The sequence below is a fragment of the Anser brachyrhynchus genome (assembly GCF_964034855.1).
Source record: "Anser brachyrhynchus genome assembly, chromosome: 7".
NCBI lineage: Eukaryota > Metazoa > Chordata > Aves > Anseriformes > Anatidae > Anser > Anser brachyrhynchus.
This window is the reverse complement of record NC_137701.1, coordinates 36,524,092-36,546,519: the sequence shown is the minus strand read 5'-3', so window position 1 is coordinate 36,546,519 and position 22,428 is coordinate 36,524,092. Positions and strand designations below refer to the sequence as shown.

The 22,428-nt window shown below is 34.2% G+C and overlaps 1 protein-coding gene across 12 annotated transcripts in view; it reads left to right on the top strand.

Annotated features, from left to right (window-relative positions):
- Positions 1 to 22,428, top strand: part of LRP1B (LDL receptor related protein 1B) — a 553,237-nt gene that overhangs the window by 411,819 nt on the left and 118,990 nt on the right. For all 12 annotated transcript variants that reach the window (XM_080600673.1, XM_080600668.1, XM_080600675.1 and 9 more), the window contains 10 exons: positions 6,335 to 6,527; positions 6,991 to 7,116; positions 10,481 to 10,609; positions 13,371 to 13,490; positions 14,538 to 14,651; positions 14,850 to 14,999; positions 17,928 to 18,050; positions 18,677 to 18,796; positions 21,109 to 21,237; positions 22,217 to 22,339. In XM_080600673.1, coding sequence (XP_080456799.1) covers positions 6,335 to 6,527; positions 6,991 to 7,116; positions 10,481 to 10,609; positions 13,371 to 13,490; positions 14,538 to 14,651; positions 14,850 to 14,999; positions 17,928 to 18,050; positions 18,677 to 18,796; positions 21,109 to 21,237; positions 22,217 to 22,339 — 1,327 coding nt within the window. The remainder of the gene's footprint in view (positions 1 to 6,334; positions 6,528 to 6,990; positions 7,117 to 10,480; positions 10,610 to 13,370; positions 13,491 to 14,537; positions 14,652 to 14,849; positions 15,000 to 17,927; positions 18,051 to 18,676; positions 18,797 to 21,108; positions 21,238 to 22,216; positions 22,340 to 22,428) is intronic.

The following is a 22,428-nucleotide window of genomic DNA, read 5'->3' as shown; positions in this document are numbered from 1 at the left end:
TAAACTGAAAAAAATTCTGAACAAGAAGTAGTGCTCTATTAACTCAACACATTCCAATTTGTGAAACTCTGAATATGCAGACCATTACCATACTCTCTACATTGGTATTAGCCCTGAAGCACCACTGCACTAAAAAAATCTGTATAAACTTGAAAAATGTGGGGAAAAACGTAGAAGTAAGTAAAAGACAGAGAGAGATTCTCTACTTTTCATAGGAGAATCATAATTTTTCTTCGTGTGCCAAACTTTACTGAAACCACAAGAATTTCTTTTGTGTAATGCTTATGAGTGTGTTACTCTACAAATCTTATTTTCTACTTTTCTAAATCTCAATTTTAAAATATGTTTGTACTCCTTTATTCTTCTATCATCATACATTTTGGTGCTGGAGTGCTCAATTAGCTTAAGTAGATGTTTTGCTTGGAATATGTTAAAGGTAGTTGATCTGTGTTCACAATATTCTTGCATGTTTAGCTCTACATTTCTCATATTTCATGAGGCCTTCCATTCAGGGACTTTGTACCTCCCAAAGTGCACGATAAAGTAAATGAAGAACGTGTCACTAAACACCTTGTTTAGTTTATTAGTAGTAAATTTAAAAACAATATTATTTTCTGTGCTTTAAATGTTTTACTAGAAAATACCCATTTCTAGAGTGGATATTCTTATGTTTTTCTTCTAGATCAACAGGAATTCTTAAATCATTTTCTTACACTTTATTTATTTTTTCCTGTTAGACTTGATTTTTTTTCCCATACATTTTGTCTACATTTTCACTTTTTGGTCCATACCTCTGTCTTGTTCTGCTCCTTTTTTTCTGTTTTCCTTTGGTGTTTAGTTTTGCTTTCCTGATCCGCGCAGGATAGAACAAAATATGCATTGCAAACATGAAATGGGAGATGATGTAGTTTAATTGCAAAAACCATTACTAAAATTCCACTTTTTCATCAAGACTTCTGGCTTTCAGTTTGCATCAGCAAGACAAACTAGTCATTTAATTTTTTCAGGCATTTATTGTTGACACTTCTACCTCTTCTAGTCTATCATCTCTTTGTTTGTCTTTCTGCACTTTCAACTCTCCTCTGTTACATTAAAAAAGCTCCTAAAAGTAGTAAGATTTGCTGTTACAAGTTACAACAGCATTCTGAAGTCTTTTTTGGGAGCTGTAGTGGGTGACTTATACAAAGCTATTCTATAGCTATCGCTGTTATCCAATACCAATACCTGTTTTGGGAGAATCAACTAACTCCATTGTCAAAAATGCTGATCTGAGTTTTCATGTACGATGACACACAACGTGTTATGACAGGCAAACAATTTTTCAGGATATAACAACTAACACAGTCAACTAGGGTATTTATCTTTTCATGCTTAATATGTACAGCTATTTGCCTTTTCTTAATGTTATAAATAATGTAAAATATGGGAGCTAGATAATATGGAATATATAGTCATACCTTCAGAATATGGTTTACAAGACCATGGTTCCAAAATTAGCGTCAAACTGCAAAGAATTTCAAAACCTTGATTGCAACCTGTATCAAGAAACATATAGATATAGCAAAATAGTTAATCAGATCCACCATATGTGTCAGGTACAGGTACCTGTTACCTCAGAATAAAATTCAGGAGAACATGTATGAGAAAGTTACAAGGTATACATGATGAAATTTCCTCAAACTTTCCAGCAAAATTTTCTTTCACAGATGTTTTAACTGATATATCCCTTGAAGAACAGAGGGTAATCAGGAGCTTAAATTTTATAACAATGAGAAGTTCAGGCAGAAAATAATATATTGTCTTTTTCAACATAGCTAACAAAAAGAAGGATAAACGTGGAGAATGGAATTGTGTGTGTTTCCCGAGTTCTTTTCTTGCATTAGTTTGGTATTGTCATGTATATCATGCTTCTTCATTCAAATCTTCACTTAAGCTGTATTGACCTCACTGGCAGTGCTTCATCAGAGTTGCTCATCACCTCATAGATGTGTTCTTACTAAGAATGCCAGAATCAAACCATGAAATTGTATTATTGATCTGGTTAAATATTTCTAGGGCAGAAGTGTTTCATTCTTGGTATGTTATCCAGCCTGGCAAGATATCCGGTTTCTGTAACATTAGGATGATACAAGTAAAAATTATTCCCGCATTGTGGTGGTCTGAGATCTTCTGCGGTTTTTCAGCAAGGTCTTGCTCTCAGCCACCCCTAAAGAATACTTTAAACCAATTACCTGTTTCCTCACTGTGTCTGCTTTGATGCTTTCTAGTTTCAGTTAGGTTAACAAAGATAGAAATTGTAGGGTAGAACATGAAATGCTAATGTAATATAATGAATTTCTTTCAGGTAGCTGCTTCTTTCTTTATTCTGTTCACCACAGTAATCTAGTACAATGAATGGATAGAACATAATTTAGCAGTATTGAGTTGTATCTATTAAATGGAGTGTTAGAGTTCATTTAATATGTGGTTGCTGAAGTACTCTTCCAAGTTTGGAAGGTTATTTTTGTTATATTTGTTACTTTTTCTTACTTAAACAATATGCAGTTGTTTTTTTTTTTTTTTATATATATATACATTTATTGTTCTACTTCATCAGATCTTTGTTTAAAAATAAATTTGGCAATTGTCATTTTTTGACAATCCCTTCCCTTTTTTCTTCAGTTTTTGACCCTGCCTTCCATTAGATTTCACATTGTGGCACAGCCACATTTGGTTGCTTAGTGTTGCTTTAGGTATAACATTTTAGGCATGAACAGAGATTGAGCTGATAAAGCTGATTTTATGTTTTAGAACTTTTTTTTCCAGTCTATTGTAAACTATCTTTGCATCTTTGATTTTATTTTATTTTATTTATTTTATTTTTTCTTTTCTCATTCAATATTGTATGCCCTGTAACGTTTTACAGATCTGGAACCTACAACTATAGTTAGTGATCTGTAAACAGAAGTCTGGTTATCTTCTAACATCCAGACTACAATGTTTTGTTCTCAGTTATGTTTTTGTGGGCCTACAGATTTGATTGTTAAAATGCATTTTAGAGGCTTCTCCATGTAAAATTTTTCAGTAATTATAGCCTTCAATTTCTCTAAGACGTGTTTTTATTGTTAGAATTCTGTATTTAAGCCATTAAGCAAAAATAGTTCTGAAGTTGGTGTTCAACTTCCATTTTCAGTAACATTTTATCATGTCTGTTCCATCAGATCACTTAATACAGAAATGGAAGTTAAAGGTTTCGCTGTGCATTTACGAAAAGCTTGACTTTATGATTGACATCTCAAATTACTTTCCAGACATGTCATTATATTTATTTGAAAGACAAGTGTGACTGAGGACAGTATTGTAATTTTGGTCAATTCTTGGAAGATATTCACCATGACACCAATGTTACTTTAAGAAGTAGGTGGATAACTCAGTGAGGCAGATCAGAAGTGAGATTGGCCAAGGAAGCTAAAAGAGAGATAAAGCATGCAAAATTATTAGCAATTAGAAATGAAGAATGTCTAACTCCATTAAAATCAGAATGTGTTAAAAAGTCTTAGAAAAGATTCTCACTAAGATCTGGTCAGTACCAGTTACAAAAAGATGCAGATCCTGAACATGGTTCTGAGTTGAAGAATCACACTGATTTATTCTCTCTATCTTAATAAATTATGAGATATGGAAACTAACTTGAACAAAAAAAAATGTCCACCAGAAGGCAGATGTTTTAATGAGATTGACTGTTTGTCAAGTAATAAAATAAGATTTAACCCATTCTCTATAGAGAAACTATCTAATAAATTTCTACTGATTTTGTGTGATTTTGTTAAACAGAATTAGAAGAAATAATAGGGCAGAAAAAAAGGTTAATATTAAAAAAAAAAAATGCTGCATCTGCCACCTAGACATTTAAGTTCATCATGTTTTGTCTCCTATTCTTCTAATTATGATAGTTTATTGTTAGGTTTGGGACTTTTTAAGCAATTTGTTCTTTCTGTGTTTGAAAAGCAGCTGGAATTGCGGATAATCTTGGAAATTAACGGTACCGGAAGTGAAGTTTTGGCGGCTTTTTTATTTTTCTCTATTCAGCAGGATAAATATATTAGTTGTAATGGGAATGTTCTGTTCTTGATTCTTTTCTGTTGCAAATCTGATCAAAAAGAACATATGTTTCTTGAATTTCCACATGCCTGTATTTTCCATCAGCCGATGTCAGAAGAAGTACAGAACCAATGCAAAGAGTAAAATGCCCCCTAGCTTCTAAGCTTGCTAAGGTGTTTTGCCAGGGATTTCACTTAATTATCATTGGTGAGTTGCTTTATTTAAATAGTTCTTTAAATTAATGCTAAGATTGAAATTGATGAAAGAGTGGCAATAAAGTCCTCTAACGCATGCAAGCTAGATGGCTGGCTGACAGCCATGTGACAGTGTTAACTTGGGTCTGTTTGCAAAAATATCTTGATGTGCAACGTTAGTAACCTGACAAAAATTAACTGAAAGAAGGAATTAATTAAAAAACAACAATAATTTATAAGGATATGGAGAATAAGATTATTTTTAAAACCACGTTCTCATGAAATTGTAATAGAGATTGGCATACATTTAACACTCGATGAGGATTCCCATTATCATTCATAATATTGAAAATTAGTATTGTGTAATTAATACACATGTAGTTGCAAAGAACCTTGTTAAGAGTCACAATTTTTAGAGATAAATACTCCCCATTTGAATGGTGCTGAAAAGTCCAGGTCTGTTAATAAATAGTTGCTTAAATATTTATTTCATCTAAACTGCAAATGTGAGTAGTAGCAGGAACACTGCAAGTTTACTATTGCAGCTTGGTTTTCAGAAACTTAAACATGTTCATTTCTAGCATGGAGAAGCATTGAATACTGCAGAGTTAGGGCACCTTCTTAATCTTGAAGGCAGAGTTGTAGTGGGAAAAAATGTTTTATTATTCCAGGAAATTGAATTTAGATGTCCTCTATACTAGGTGACTTCTTTGCATGATGACAAAGATTTATTTTAATACGGGATTGACCATATTACTTTTTTCTCCTGTTATCATTTAAAAAACATGGCACACATCACCCACGGGCAGGTAGGCTGAATAGCGTACCAGCTGGCTCTGCATGCAACGTGCAGCCCATGTGCATATGTGCAGTCAGCATGAGTAGCTCAAATTCATCAAATGTTGCTGTGTGTATGTCAATAATTATCCTCTATATTTCACGTTGATTTCCATGAACTCATGCCATTACTAAAAGGCCTTTGGGAAAGAGGAAAAAGGACATATAGGAGATGAAAAAAACATGGTAGCCTAGGTAGAGATATAGGCTGAACACTGGCAATTATAAAAAGGAATGATTTCTGTTGGGTTGTTTAAGATACTCTTTTTCAGTTTTTATCCCAACTTACCTATGATAAGCAAAAGCTAGATATATAAATAAAGTTTTTCATGCCATCCTGGATTAGAATTGTTCCAACTTTATACATGTAGTATAGTCTCTAATTTTCACAGAGAAACATAAAAGAATAAAATGCAACACGTGTGTTTAGAATATTATTTGTTTTCATTATCTTTCAAAAATTCTAATGGAAAAAATAATGACTCCCTTCCAGTAATTCTGCTGTTCAGACAAAATTGAATTTTAAACTAGAGGACAGATTACAAATGTGTTACGTTCTTCAGAACAGAAACTGTACATGTTAAATTTTTCATTCCAATAAGCAGAAAGAAATAACATATATGAAAATATTTTAGAATAGATGATATTTAGGCAAATTAAAATAATCGTATTTCTGCAGTTTTCATTCAAACTGCAATTCATAATTTCTTTCTAGGCTTTAAACTGATAATTAGTATGGCGAGTGAGGACCTCTTTTTTTTATAATTTGCTGATCTTAAAACACAAAACATTTTTTGTGTGTCGCGTTCAAGTTTCTAATGTCATCATAGTGACAAACACTCCAATTCTGAAACTTGCTTCTCAGTTTGATTCATAAAGACACAATTTGTAGACTTTCTGCCTTTCTACAGTATCTCTTTTTCTCTGTTCTGTTTAGGCTATTAAGCAGGTAGTGTACTGAGCAGGTATTTTTATAGGTGCATTTAGTTAAATTGTGTTTTTTTACTTATAGAGTTATGAAACCTGGAGTTACGAAACTTTGAAGTATCAATTAGTTAACCCTTGTAGTGTCATTTTAAGACATTTTAAGTGTTATCTCATTTTTCCAGGTGCTGTAAGCATATAAGAATAAATGTTTTGTTTAAAACTATTAAGAAACTAACATTTCTTTTTCACAGACACCAGTCCTTTTCATGTTCCTCTTCTGTACTTATGTATTCTAGGTAATCGTTAAATCCGGGCCAGGCACCTTTCTCAGCCTGGCAGTATATGATGATTATATCTTTTGGTCAGATGGGGTGAGAAGAGCTATTCTGCGTTCCAGTAAATATACAGGAGGAGATACAAAAGTTCTTCGTTCTGATATCCCACATCAGCCAATGGGCATTATTGCTGTTGCCAATGATACTAACAGTTGTAAGTTACAAAAGAAAATACACTATTTTATTGATTCCATATCACTTGTTTCAGGAATTTTACTTAGTTTTAATAAAGTTAAAACATTTTACGTTTCATAAATTCTTGTTGTATGAACTGCTAACAAATGGTGCGATATAACCTCTTCCCCATGTAACTAAATAGTATTGAATGGACACTGTCTGCTACAGGCATTCTTGTGATAGTAGCTAAATCATTTCTTGTCAAATACCTGCGGTTTTGAATGTTGTGGGTTTTGTTTAGTGATTATATTCAAAATAACTCCATTTGTTTAGCTTTAACACGCTAGCCTCTGAGGCATGCTGACATTTTCATCTGACTGATAAAACATGAACCAATTACCCATAAATCTGAAATACGGTGATCTTTGCTCTCTCTAAGATGTTGGCCGTTGAAGCAAATTTAATAAAACAGAGTCCATCTTTTCCTGTTTGTTTTTCAGGTGAATTATCTCCTTGTGCACAAATGAACGGTGGCTGTCATGATTTATGCCTTCTGACTCCTGACGGACGAGTGAACTGTTCATGTAGAGGGGATAGAATACTGGTAGATGATAACAGATGTGTGAGTAAGTAATACTAGCTGATGCAGTGCTTTTTCTGTGGTGTGATGCAGTTGACTATCACAAGCAAAGATAGTTGACCCAAGTCATTAATTTGGTTGCTCATATATACTGTAAAAATTGCTCTAGCAGTGTTTACAAATTTTTTGAAAGCTTAGCACATAACAGGCTTTTAAGTAATTTATGTCTCACAAGACTTTTGGGAGGTTAAAAAGCATTAATATTTATTCCCTCCTTCAATTCCAATTTGGGTAGTTGTATTCTACTTAACATTTCATATTTGCAGTTTCTTTCTGTCGAGTACTTTCATTTCATGTTGTGGTAGTTTTACTCAGCTGGGCAGCTGAGCTCCACCACAACTGCTCTCTCAGTTCCCCTCCTTAAAGGGAAAGGGGGAGAAAATACAATGATAAGGGCAGGGAGATCACTCAACAATCGTTACAGGCAAAACAGACTCAGCATGGGGAGATTAATAAAATTCATTACCTATTACTAACTAGGGAGAGCAGTGAGAAGTTCAAAACAAACTAAAAACACCTTCTTCCACCTCCTCCTCCCGAGCAGCGCAGGGGAACGGGGAACGGGGGCTGCAGTCAGTCTACAGCACTTTGTCTCTGCCACTCCTTCATGGCCACTCTCTGCCCCTGTTCCACATGGGGTCCCTCCCACAGGATGCCGTCCTTCACGAACTGATCCTGCGTGGGCTTCCCACAGGCAGCAGTTCTTCAAGAACTGCTCCCACATGGGTCCGTACCATCGGTTCCATCTGTCAGGAGCAAACTGCTCCAGCACGGGTCCCCCACGGGCGGCAGCTCCCCCCAGACCCCTGCTCCTGCGTGGGCTCCTCTCCACGGGCTGCAGCTCTGGCCCGGGGCCTGCTCCTGCAGGGGCTCTCCATGGGCCGCAGCCTCCTCCGGGCCACATCCACCTGCTCCACCGGGGGCTCCTCCACGGGCTGCAGCGTGGAGATCTGCTCCGTGTGGGACCCATGGGCTGCAGGGGGACAGCCTGCTCCACCAGGGGCCTCTCCACAGGCCGCAGGGGAACTGCTGCTGCGTGCCTGGAGCACCTCCTGCCCTCCTGCTGCACTGCCCTTGGGGGCTGCAGGGCTGGCTCTCACTCCTCGCTCTCCCAGCTGCTGTTGTGCAGCAGGTTTTTTTCCCTTTCTTAAATCTGCTTTGACAGACTTGCAAACAACATCGCTTATTGGCTTGGCTCTGGCCAGCAGGAGGTTCCTTTGGAGCTGGCTGATACTGGCCCGTACCTGACATGGGGCAGCTGCTGGGCTCTGCTTATAGAGGCCGCCCCTGCAGCCTCCCACTACCACAACCTTGCCACATAAACCCAATACACATGTCCTAAAATATATAAAATAATTGTAACTTATTAACTAAGGCTGTCGTACTTAATCATGCAGTCTGTGTTTGAGCAGTTGGCCAATATATCAATATATGTGGGTAGACTACTTGGAAATATGTTTTCTATTTGTTTGGTTGGTTGGTTTTTTGTTTGTTTTGTTTTGTTTTGACAATGTTCTGCTCAAATTTTCTTCTTCCTACATCTTTCCATGCTGCCTCTGAACCAGTATGTCTCAACACATAAGGAAAATAAGAAATAACTATTTTTTCAGTTTCACCAGTGGTTCAGAATATGTGGTCATCCATTGTAGCTTCCTAAGATCACAATTTCCCTATGTGGAATTGGTGTTTATGAACATGGAACTATGTGCTGGAAGGATGTGAAATGTACACATAACATACTGCCAGTGAAGATTCTTGAGACAAAGCTTTAGTAAAATTCAAAGAGGAATTGGATGATTATATGGATAATAAGACTACACTGACTACTTGTTTGTAATCAACTAAACAGTTCTGAAAGGCATTAAAATCTTTTGTTTCTGAAAATTGGGATTTGAAGCAATCTATACAAGGGTTTACTGTCAGACTTCAACTGAGGGCAAACTATCCATACATTTTGATTTAGATTTTTTTTTTGGGGGGGGGGGGACTTTCTTTCAAGATTACAGTCTAAAATATTGAACTAGATGAACTACAGATCTAACTGAGGATGATTTTTCCTAATATCTTACCTCTTACAATGCTGAAAAAGGGGGGAAAAAAAAGAAGGATAAAGCATTGCTGTGATAACATAATTGAAATTTAAAGGACTCTATAAATTATATTGAGGATCAGATCTCACCTTGTCTGGAATCCATATTTGTGTTTTTCTTCATATTTGACTGAAATCAAGAATTATTTTCAAATTATGTTGGCTTGACTTTTGCGTGTAGAGGACATCTGTTCCTCCTGAAATTGTGCAGAAGTAATTATAACGGTAACAAGCAAAAAAAAAAAACCAAAACATACTAAATAGATATAATTTCCCCATTCTTCCTCTTGATTTGTCCTGTATACTTCTCCTTTCTCTCAGCTTTGATATTTCATTCAGATCCATGCATATATAGCAAACGTACTTTAACAAAGTCCACAACCAAATCATTCTGTGTAAATACTGCAATACTTTCTTAGTTTTTTTTAACTGAACTAACAGAAAATCAATATGCAAGGGAAAGCAGAAGTCAAAATATTAAATGTACATCTCTCCTATAAAATAGTAGATAAAATATTTGTTCTGAAAAGGAGAGAACACAAAATTTTCATGTCTACCAATGATTTTTTTCTGAATAAAAAGAAGTGAAGTATAAACAACAGGTTTTCTTCATTGTGTGTTAAGCTATCCCTTTAACATTGTGTGTAGTACATTGATCCTGGCACTTGTGTACACGCTGAGCAGCTGTGCAGTACACCGCAACAGAGCTGAGTCCAAATTAACCACTAGGTAATGCTGAGAGTTTACTTCTTGCTCTTGGATGTGCTATATTGAAGAGCTTTTTAAACATCTCCTAAGAAATGATTATATACAAGCTGTGGATAAGCATGTAGGTAAAGAAATGTTGAGAACAGTAATAACAAAGTCATCATCTCATCAGAGTCACTGCCTTTAACTTGCTTCACTACTTGTTCACATATATTCATGGATCTCTCTCTATTCATGGATATATATATAATCTTTTACAGGCTCTCTCCTACCGTGGATTGGAATTCCACCCCAATATGAAATGTCTGAGAAGTGTTTGTTATTTAGATATTGGTCCTCACTCCTGTGAAATATCAAAAAATGTACAAATCAGTTATCAGTCTAGCAGGCCACTACTATGTGGGAGCTTTTAAATTTCGATGCTATGGGTTTTTTTGTAATTTGGTGTTCTAAAACTGTGGAGGAGATTAATATAAATGCAGCCAAATATTGCTCTCAGTTTCACTAAGGGTAACAGGTATAAAAATAATGTGTTGATATATTTTATTTTTAGCTAAAAATTCTACTTGCAACATGTATTCTGAGTTTGAATGTGGAAATGGTGAATGCATTGATTATCAACTGACTTGTGATGGCATTGCTCATTGTAAAGACAAGTCTGATGAGAAACATTTTTACTGTGGTGAGTATTTCCAGTTTTTTTGACTTTATGTTATTTCGGTTATACAATTTTATGCTGGTTTCTCTGACTTTCTACTTGCTTATATCTACTTGCATACTCACTAAAATGCACTACAAGAAGGAAATGCCAAATTACTGATTAAAAAAAAAAAATCAGCAAAAAAAACCCTGACATTATATGGACAAAATTAATTATCCTTTAAGGTATTTCCTTGCAAACTTCATGTATTAGCTGTCTTATATTTAATACAAAGCATCTCAAATGCTCTTATATTTCTGTCTCTAAAACAAAAATTAGGAAAAACACAGCTTGGAAACAGCTTAGAAACAACAAAAACAACGGTATTTTCAGCTTTAGTTTAACAATCTATATTTCTGTTCCCGTGTTTAGTAATATTTTCTCTGTGCATTGAAAGCACTAAAATAGAAGTATAAAATACAAGAATGGCTGTGTAATATAAATCTTTCCACAGAAATTTCTGTTTAAGTTAATATCTTTCTTAAGATATAATATCTTAATATTATATCTTAACATTATTCTTCACACCAATCAGTCTGCATCTTGCAACAAATTAGATACAGGGCCATCTACTTTTTACCTTCATATTTCACCCAAATGGTTCTATCCTGCTCTTATGTTTTTTGTCCTAATAATAATAAACTGAATCACTTCTATTTATTTGTGTGTGTGTGTGTGTCCAACTGAATTATGAATTTGCCTGCTACAGCTTCTGAATCACTGCAATTCAGATAATTTTCCTACCTCACTAAGTCACTTTACTGAATCCCTGTGTCCTGCATATTAGGTGAAAACTCCTTGATACCTGTGTGCCATTTCTTGGTCTGTACTTTGTTCCGTATCCAGCCTTGATATCTCTTTTGTTTCCCCTATGAACAATTTCATGTGATTTCAAAACCAGTAGGTTTATACCTGCCTCCTCCACAGTTGAAAATGTCCACTTTAACTCCCAGAGTTCACCTCTGTCATTCCCAGATTTCACTTCTGTCATTTTAATAGCCAAGTTTGATACTGGATAAAAGAAACAGAATAGCTTTTATTTATTTATTTATTTATTTATTTATTTATTTATTTTTCCACATTTGAAAAAATTAACACCAACCATCTGAGTACAGTTTGGAAATGATGCTGTCTTCTTCTTTCATCTTCACTTAGCATCCTGTTACCTTCCAGATTGATAGGTGATAATTGCTCTAATCATTTCATGTCGATCTAATATTAACATTCCAGCAGATCATCTACTTTTAAATAACTAAGGAAGTTTGTTTGTTTGAATTTGAAAAAAATGAAACACATCAGACAAGGAAATGAGAATCCAGAATATACAAAACAATGCTAGTTACCTGGTGGGCAGAAGCCCTTGAATTACAGGTGACTGCTTCAAATCACCTGAAGGGTAAATGACTTATATCCATGAATTCCTTCTTAGGTTGTCTTACTAAGTAGTGTGTTAACATATTTGTTTTTGTGTCTATTCCTTAGACATAAAGATAAATTATTTTCTACAGCACAAAACATGGTGCAAACAAACAAAAACCACAGCCATGTATGTTTCTATATTGATTAAACATACGTGGCTCTACTGTTAGCTTTAGTCATTGATTTCATTCACAGTCCATAGCAGAAAGATTAAGTTTTCATAGTTTCCTGTACTTTTTTAGGAGAGGAGAGTAGGTTGAAGGAATAGAGAGAAAGTCATATGGGAACAAATTAGAAAGAAAGCTACAGCTGGTGAAGAATCTCAAAATACTGTTTTTTGTTGTTCCAGAGTAGTTGTCTTATGTATCAGAAGTCAGTTTCAGGTTTACAGAGCTGCTAAAACTACTTTATACTTTTTCTTTGATACTGAAAAAATATAAATGCAAGATCCAACAATTTGTATTTATATGAATTTGCCACATATTTTTGTGATGGACATTATATTAGTTTGCAATATTCTTGTGTAACGTTTGCCTGATTTAAATCAACCATACAGAACTTTTTGCTACATATTAGAAAAAGAGATGTAATTCTGTCATGCACTAGGTCATGCAGAGTATGTTGCTTCCTGAATCTGATGAAGTACAGGATGCTGGATTCATTACTGATTAACTAGTCCAATGAACATTATGAACTTTGTTTATAATTGTGGCTTTAATTCTACAATGCTTAGGGCTTCAGGAAATACTTTACATGTTAGATATGTTTGAATACTCAAAACTAATACATTCTTCAATAGTGTACTTACTTAAGCAATACCAATACTTATAGTATTAGTATTCAAAAATTAAGGCATACTTAATCCTGTAGATGAACAGATGTCTGTCAGGTATGAAACTTTTATGCTAATATTTTTTATTATTTTAATCTCCATAGTATTGTTGAATTTGGCTTAGGGCAGATTTGTTTTACTTTAGCAATCTAGATTTTTCATGCTGTTTGATCAGAATTTATAACAGTTCTTTTTCCTAGCATCACAAGATAATGAAAATTTGTAGTTAGACTTCCTTTTTTTCATTCTTTTATTTGCCATTCTTCTGTTCTTTCTCATCATGCTTTCATGTATTATTCTTTATCATTCTTCATGTGCTTATCAGTCCAAGTTGTTGTGTTGGACAAAAACAATTTCAGAAGTTTTTTTCTGTAGCTTCAAATGCATTTTCACTTAAAATGTCTTTCTGGAGTATGTGTGTTTGTTTTTAATGTAAGGCTATTTCTGTTAATGTATCAAATGTCTAAATAAAATTATGTGCTCCTTTTCCAGAAAATAGAGGCTGTCGAAAGGGTTTCAAACCATGTTCTAATCGCCGTTGTATTTCAAGTAACAAAGTGTGTGATGGTGCAAATGACTGTGGTGACAACTCTGATGAATTTGACTGTAAAGGTAAATGGCAGTTACTTCCAAGGTGGTTTCAGAATTTTACTCTGTAAATACTTCATATGTAAACAGAAGTAATTAGAAAATGCAGATAATTTTACTGGAATTACAGGGGTTTGGATTTTTTCTTTATAATTCAAAAACAAGAGCAGGTGCACACTGGTATGTTTAAGAGATCATATTTTGGGACTGATTATCAAGACTGAGTTTGGTTTTACACCTACTGTCCTCTACAAGGAGAGGTTTTTTGGGCTAAGGAAAACTCCAAAAATACTATTGCAGCTTCTTCCATGAAGTGATACATGAGGTAGTACATGTGCCACAGATGGAAAGGATGAAAAATATGCTATGTTATTTCTTCTCTGCATCTGCTGCACTGTTTCTTCTTTGAAGTAGCCAATGTTCTGTTTCTTTGCTTCTCAGATGCATGACAATGTCTATGTCCTTTGTAAAACTTACCAGAATTGATTTTCTTTTTATATTGAAATTGTTTTTCTTTTTATATCTTAAAACATGAATATTTATATTGTGCTTCAGTCAATGAATAAAAATTATCTAGCAGACAACACAAATCCTTCGTTACAATTCAGAAAGTTTGGAGGAGAAATTATGCAATGTATATCTAAAAATCATGTAACTCTAGTGGCTAGGATTTTTCTGAAAGTACTACGTGGTTTTTAATCTCACAGCTGAATATGAGTAGAGAGAAAAGCATACAGGCAAGAACCCCTATGTGGTGTTAAATAAAGAATTTAAGAGATTCATAAATGGTGCTGGAAGTGCTTGTTTCCTTCTCACATGATTATCTCAAATTGAGGTGGATTATCTAAAGAGAGATGTTTAGGCTCAATAAAGAAATTTAAAAATGAGAAACCTATGCTTTTGAGTTTATTAGGCCTACTAATTTCTACTGAAGTTTTAGCTTTGGAAGGTACAGTGAGTTCTGAAGGCCCCATCCTAAAAGGTAGAAGCTTTAAGTATAAAAAGTATAATATGCATCTGAACTGTCTGTTTAGTACATGAATTTATATCTTTTTTAACCATACGTTATAGATTCAACATGTGCTTCAACAGAGTTCCGTTGTGCAGATGGGATTTGCATTGGAAAATCATCACAGTGCAACCAGATCATTGATTGTGCAGATGCTTCAGATGAAAAGAACTGTGGTAAGTTTGTGTTTGTCTGTGCTTCATCTTAGCATCTGTTCCATGATTATTCCTTGTTATATAGTGGATAATTCATAGTCATTACTTGGATGCCAACAGCTGCATGGTCTGTGCAAATTCAAGCTAAACATAAAAAGCAAACAATAAGGCTTTCAGTCTGTATTAGGTATGATACAGTAATTTATTGTCTCTTTCCAGAAAATACAAACTGTGCCTATTTCTATAAACTTGGAATAAAATCTACGGGATTTATTAGCTGTAATTCTACTTCACTTTGTATACTGCCGGAATGGATATGTGATGGATCTAATGACTGTGGAGATTACACAGATGAACTAAAATGCCCAGGTAACTGTCAAAAAGAATATATATATATATATATATGTTTGTGTGTGTATATACACAAATTTCTGGAAAAAAATATATTATGATATTATTTTTAAATATGTTGCAAAATGTTTACTCAGTCAATACTTAATATTTAATGTAGAGATAAATATGTTAATGAAATTTTTCTCTGCGGTTTTTATTTTACGTTTCATTAGATAATGCAAGTTATTACAAATTAATGCATTTCTCTGAAGACAAGTGTAATATCTAGCTTCGTGTTTCATCCAGGTTAGGTCTGTCATTATTCATTTTTATCTAAGTAAAACATCAGTCATTAAAATATCAAGCTTATCAAGCTTCGGCACAAATGCTCAGGAACTTTTATTAACTACTGTTTTAGTGGATTGTATTTCTTTCCTTGTTGAATTGTTTTTTTTTTGTTTTTTTTTTTTCAATTTCTCTTTTATTTTGTTGAGGTACTTGGTGTAGGCTGACAGGGTAGAATCCAGGGCTATTGCTTCGGTGATTTTTCCGCTCTTGAGCCAGTACAAAGAGATTGTGGTACACCTTAGTCCCTGTCCCCAGGCTGAGGTAGTAGGCTTCCAGAAAAGGAAGAGGTATTTACTGCTGGAAATTGTGTTACTTTACATACAAACCTATGGGTCTTGGTTTTCTCTCTTTCTACTTTCCTGTGGAAAAAACATTACACCCTTATGACATATAGAAAAAGTTAAATAAATTCATAATGCTAGAGTTTTGAAAGATGACTCATGAAATATTATTACAATAGGTATGAGCAAACAGCCAATAATAAAAATAATGACTGAGAAGAGTATCTTACATGAAAGAAACAAGAAGCAAATGTATTTGACAGTTTAAAGAGTCTTATTATTCCAACTTTGCGACTGAATTTTTCATGAGATCAGAATACTAACATGTTAGAAATATACTTTTTTCAAGATATATGCGTATATAATATAAATTTGAGGGAAAGCCTGCACTTTCATGATGTTTTGTTTAGCAATTTTTGTCAGAATGACCATAGTGTTAATGAAATTAAAAGATAACGTAAATTATTAGTGTTGAAACAGATTTACTCTTGGAACCTATGCAGTAGCACTGGAGAGAAAGATCCCACAAGAAATTTTGTTTCTTTGTTTTCATAGTTGACTTGCTCTAGTTAACTTGTAATCTTCTCCTTACAACCAGTATCTCTCTTTTTTCTAATAATTAATGTTATTAATTAGTACAAATAAAACTTGGAATTTTACATTGTTAAATATCATCTATTTTTTTCTAGTTGAGTAATTAACATCATCTGATTTTTTCCATTTAGTATTCTGTTTTTCTTAGTGATAATCCCATTGCATCATTAAAACCTATTAGAATTCTCATTTACTTTGTGCCAACTTTATTGATGAAAACATTACAAGGATCCAGAGGATACCTAGAACTTCAGCACTAACATCAATTAAACCCGCTATTAAGAACATTCATCTTCCCTATAGCCAAATGCATATTAAATTATAGTTTTCATTCTAATCTCCATAATTCTGCAGATTATCCAGTCATTCTTTAGTATTACATGTATTTGAGCTCAAAATAGTTTAGAATTACTGTATTTCCTTTGTTTGTACGTTTTTTTCCATACCAAAGAAGATTTTAATGGTAGTATGCTATAGCTTTAGTAAATTAATGTTGCATAAGTAAACTAATACTGCATTTTATTGCATTGTCCATTTATTTGTGTTACTTTATCCTGTCTTTCCAAATGTGTGCCAAAAGTTCCATCGTTTTAATGTGTGACTAATTGCCTGGATCATTCCTCCCTTTATTAGAAAGCAGCACCATTCCAATTCAACCTGCTTGTGATTTCCTTTGCCATTTCATTCAGAACTGACTGACTGTGGCACATTAAGTTTCTGAGTGTTGTTTCTGTTATGAATATGATAATTCTCATTAACAATCTTAACTTTGTTCAGTGTCATTGTTCTTACAGAAAATTAAGGCAAAATATTCATTTAGGGGTGGTTATACTTGGACAGTCTTTAATTTCTACCCAGCCATCATAAACATCCTATTTATTTCTTTATCCTTTTTTATATTCATACAACTGCAGAAGCCATAAATATCATAACTTTTTTTTTTCCTTAAAGAGAGAGAAAAAGAGGGGAAAAAAATCAAAACAACTTTAGATAGCCCTGATACATTAAAGGAGTAATAGAACCCTTTGCAGAGAGCTTCAGAATGAGTACATATTGCCTGGGTTTTCACAGGCAACAAATTTACTTGAGATTTTGAAAATATGTGCTGCTCATTAGAATAATACTTCTATTTGTGTCTTGAAACTAAATATATGGTACGTTTTCATTCCCCATGTCTGTTTTCTGAGTATTCATTCAAATAAATCTCAAATGACTTCCACCATATACAAAGAAATAAAGCATGGAAGAACAACTTTTCCATTTGTGACAAAATCTAAATCTCAGGCTCCTATGTCAGTACTGTAATTCAATGGTAACAGAGCATGTGTCAAGCTTATAGCTTATCCCAGTGAGAAGAATACTGCCCCAGTTAAGTTATCTTGTAGGTACTGGCAGATGGAACAGAAGGACAATTTCTTCAGCTGGTGTAAAAAAACAAGCAGTGTTGATATACCTGACCTAAAAATCTGTTAACGGAAATACTTAATACTTTCATCTGTAGGTCCCTTTAATTTAAATTGAAGCTGTGCTCTCTTTTTTCTCCAAAGTATTTCAGCTCCCTAAAGTACTTAGTTATCAGTTAAATAATATAACAATAATATAACTTTTTTTTTTTTTTTTTACATTTTTAAACATGATCACTTTGTTGTCCATCAGTATTCAGAAATTTAGCAGAAATGTATTAGGCTCCTATTCATACTAGTAGAGACCATTTTACATTACATTCTTTATTTTATCACAGTTCAAAACAAACCCACATGTGAAGAAAATTATTTTGGTTGTCCTAGTGGAAGATGTATTCTGAACACCTGGCTTTGTGATGGGCAGAAAGACTGTGAGGATGGAGTAGATGAATTGCACTGTGGTGAGCATTTTATCTTATTTTTATTTCTGTAACCACTGACACACTTTAAAAACAAAAAGAAGTATGCAAGTTTGTCTCTGAGATTGAATATAAAGCTATATAAAAAAAGTCCCTAATACTTCATTTTCAGATTAAAATCCTTATTTTTCTTGAAAGAGAGAAAAGAACATGAAATATTTAAAATTCATTTAAATACTGCAGTACCAAGAGGAGGATAAAGTTGGAAAATGTGGACTGTGCCATCTCTGTCCTATTACCAAAATAAAGCAGTTCAGTATAGTTAAAACATCCATGTGAAAATACACAAATCAGCTTTATGCTTTTAAAGGTTGTCCTTTTCCCACTAGCAAAATGTTTTCAAATATTAGAATGTAATCATTCTGAATGTTTTATCATTATTTAATTAATTGCTCCTTTTAAAAAATGTATTGGCGAATGCAAACTCTTAGATAAACTGATAACATCTGGAATACAGAGATTAGGATTATACTGTATTTGAGTGTATTAATACAGTACAGTTGGGAGGACAGAAAGGAGCAATGCTGAGGATCCATTCATTGGCTAAACTGCTGGAATCACAGTGCTGTTTTGAACCTAACAAATGAAGTGGTTGGTGTCATTCCTAGATACGTCCTGTTCATGGAATCAGTTTGCTTGTTCTGCAAACAAGTGCATCTCTAAACAATGGACTTGTGATGGTGAGGATGATTGTGGAGATGGTTTAGATGAGAGTGATGCTATTTGTGGTAAGTAGAATAATTTTAGCTCTGTATCATGTCAGATCATACATACTAAGTGATCCATGAAGGTAGTGGAAAGGGAACGTGTCCTTAAAGGATAGAGGATATCTTCTCCCCTGCCAACAGCCTTGCTAAATTCCTTTTTGTGGGGACTATATGATTTGTGTGTAGTCTGTCAGTGAGGACGTGAGGGGCATGCCACCATGGGCAAAACCAAACTTCTCTCTAATTCCCATCCCTGAGGTAAAATACCTGTATCGTTATTTCAGTTTTATATTTCAGTGGTAGGTAGGTGCCTTAAGACTCTAAAAGTCTGCTTGTTTGTTTGTTTTCACAACTCTTTCTGCTATTCCCTTTAAATTTTTGTATATACAGTTGTAAACATGATTGCATAAACATGATTGCATCCTCTCAAATCCCTAAATACTTTAATTTTACAGGAAATTTTTACTTTTATCTGAGACTCAGTTGAGTGGAAAATTTAGTGAATTCTTTTAGAAGGAAAATCACTTGTGTCAAGTTATGCTGTCATTACACTGTTGATACAATTTCATGATATTTTATAAATTGGTTCCATCTTTGTCTGTTGTATTTTATGATTTTTCTTTAAAAAAATTAACTTCTAAATATTTTTTAATCTTCTTATTTAAAGTATGTTCAGCAAAGAGTATTTTGCTATATATTTCATGTGTGATAACACAATAAAAATATCGTTATTTATGATTATTTTACTGAAAGCATTACATTAAGTAGATAAATTTCTTCAGCTCGTTTTCAGAGTTGTGATTTGTTAAAATAATTTCTTAATCAACACGTATGTAGAAATGCTAACCAATGAAAAGGATGAAGATAGAAAATATACTGTTATAATGAGTTTTTACATTAACTTCAAGTTGACCTCCATCTACAGTACATTTTTTCATGGTATTCAGGTCAGCGTGAAGACTGGAGAGTTGGAGGCAGTGTCTTTTTAAGAGGAAGATTTCTGTCTGTCTCTCATCCCCCTAGGAACAGGATCAGGGGAGCAGGTGTGAAATGAGAAGACAGGCATCTGGGACTACTATTTAACAATGTGAAACCTTAAGAAACATCAAGGCCTGAACCTTAATAGGAAACACAGAGCAGGAAATAGAAAGGGGGAGGAGGAAAGAAGACAAAGGCCAGCAAATTACCAAATGTCACTACAACCCGGTGATTTTTGTTACTTTTTTCTTTGAAGGATATTCAGGATTACTTCTTTTGGTATCTTGACAATACATTGTAGATCTATTAGAGGAAAGCCCACCCACAAAATTCTAAGCCCTGTCCTGAAAAGGAAAAAATCCACAACAGTAACCAAGTGGGAGTTAAGGCTGTATTTCTTCATAGGAACAGGGGACCATTCTAAATTGTAAAAAGAAAAGAGAGATCAAGATGACTTTGTGTTTTTGAACCTTACATAATCATTATTTATTTAGCCTGAAGTTTGATTTCAGAAGCATCCAAAAATGTCAAATGAGTATAAATAAACAAAAGCTTTCTTTCACTTGCGTAAGTAGTACCAAAAAAAAAATAACGAAGACTTTGAATTTGTTTTACTATTTTGTTAATTTCTAATTAAAATGAATAGAAAATACTCTGTTAATAAAGTATATTTAGCTTATCTAAGAAGATTAATTGATGGATTGAACAAATGTTTACCTCAAAATAGTAAAATAAATCCTAGGATATAATATTTTGTATAGAGAAAAAACTGAATAATAATAATAATAATAATAATAATAATATCAGATTTAGTCAAACAGTATGTTGAATTCCTTGCATTGGAACTGTGGAAGATTTTCTTACTTCCGCTACTATTATATGTAGTGCGTATTGCTCTTTTCTAGACATATGGGGCTGTCTCGTGAAAGATCTGGATACCTGCAGCCTCCTGGCATAGAGTATAGTGAAGTTAGGATTATGAGGATAATAAAATGAGTTCCTATGTTCAGACATTCCAAAGCATGATGTCAAACATAAAGCCCAAAATTGGTCAGTAAAGTTATTCTGTTGGACAGGTTTCATGAAGTACGGTAAATTAAATTTCTTTGCAGTGAATTAAGAAAGAGTAAATGGAAAGAACAGAAGAGAGAATAGATTGTCAAAATTTTACTGTAAAATACAGTTTTGGCCTGTATGTTTATCATACTGTACAAACCAAATTTTCTTTTAGCTTCCCCAGTCATTACCATTTATGTTTAAAACAACAACAATCAAAACCACCACCACCAACAACAACAAAACAAAGCAAACAGCAGTTAGACCATGTTGAACACTCACACATAGCATCTTTTCAGGTTCAGTTACCTGTGCTGTGGAGACGTTCAGTTGCCTAGGCTCCCATGCGTGTGTTCCTCAACACTGGCTCTGTGATGGAGAAAGAGACTGTCCTAATGGAAGTGATGAACTTTCTACAGCAGGCTGTGGTATGTTTGCATGTTAAAATGCATAGTATTTCTTTTCTTGATACTTTTGCCTTTATAATGCCCAGATGCTCAGAATTTCTTCTGGCTAATTGGTCAGATGTTGGCGTGTCCTGCTCTATAAAGTATTGCTTACAGTCCTCTGAAATACATTTGTATTGAATGTGTCAGAATTACAGTAGTACTTTCACTAGAGGTTTTGTCTTACGTATATAACAATGGTGTAGATTAAAAATACAGAAAAAATGTCTCTGCACTGAATCACAGAATCACAGAATCATCTAGGTTGGAAGAGACCTCCAGGATCACCTAGTCCAACCTCTGACCTAACACTAACAAGTCCTCCACTAAACCATATCACTAAGCTCAACATCTAAATGTCTTTTAAAGACCTCCAGGGATGGTGACTCAACCACCTCCCTGGGCAGCCTATTCCAATGCCTAACAACCCTTTCAGTAAAGAAGTTCTTCCTAATAGCCAACCTAAACCTCCCCTGGTGCAACTTTAGCCCATTCCCCCTCGTCTTGTCACCAGGCACATGGGAGAATAGACCAACCCCCACCTCGCTACAGCCTCCTTTATGCATATTTTATGATATATTATTTCTAAGATGGGCTGGACTTGGGGTATTTATGGATTTTAAAGAGCTTTTGTTAAGGAGCAGAGTAACATAAGAAAGAAACCTGTACTTTACTAACTTTATTTTTCTCAGAGGCAAACCTTAAGTTAGCTGTAGACAGCATCAACTTCTGAAACCTTTTTGTCTTGGATTATGTGAGATTTTAGCTATCCTTTAGGTATCTTAGTGGTTAGGAGCAGCTTTATCTGCCATTTAATTGTGTGATGATCCAAAAAGCTAAAGTTATTTACAGTGAATACACTGACAATAGCTACTTCTCATGTCATTTTTCTGTAAGAAAATGGCTATATACCTTACTGTTCTCAATTTCATTTTTTTTTTATGTACTGTATTTTCTTTAGCTCCTAATAACACTTGTGATGAGAATGCTTTCATGTGCCATAACAACATCTGCATTCCCAAACAGTTTGTATGTGACCATGATGATGACTGTGGAGATGGATCAGATGAATCACTGGAATGTGGCAAGTACAATAAAAGTTGAATAAACAGAAAAATTTCAGACTGTTAACTACAGGGTCTCCTGCAAGGTCTGCTTCTTTAAAGTCACTAT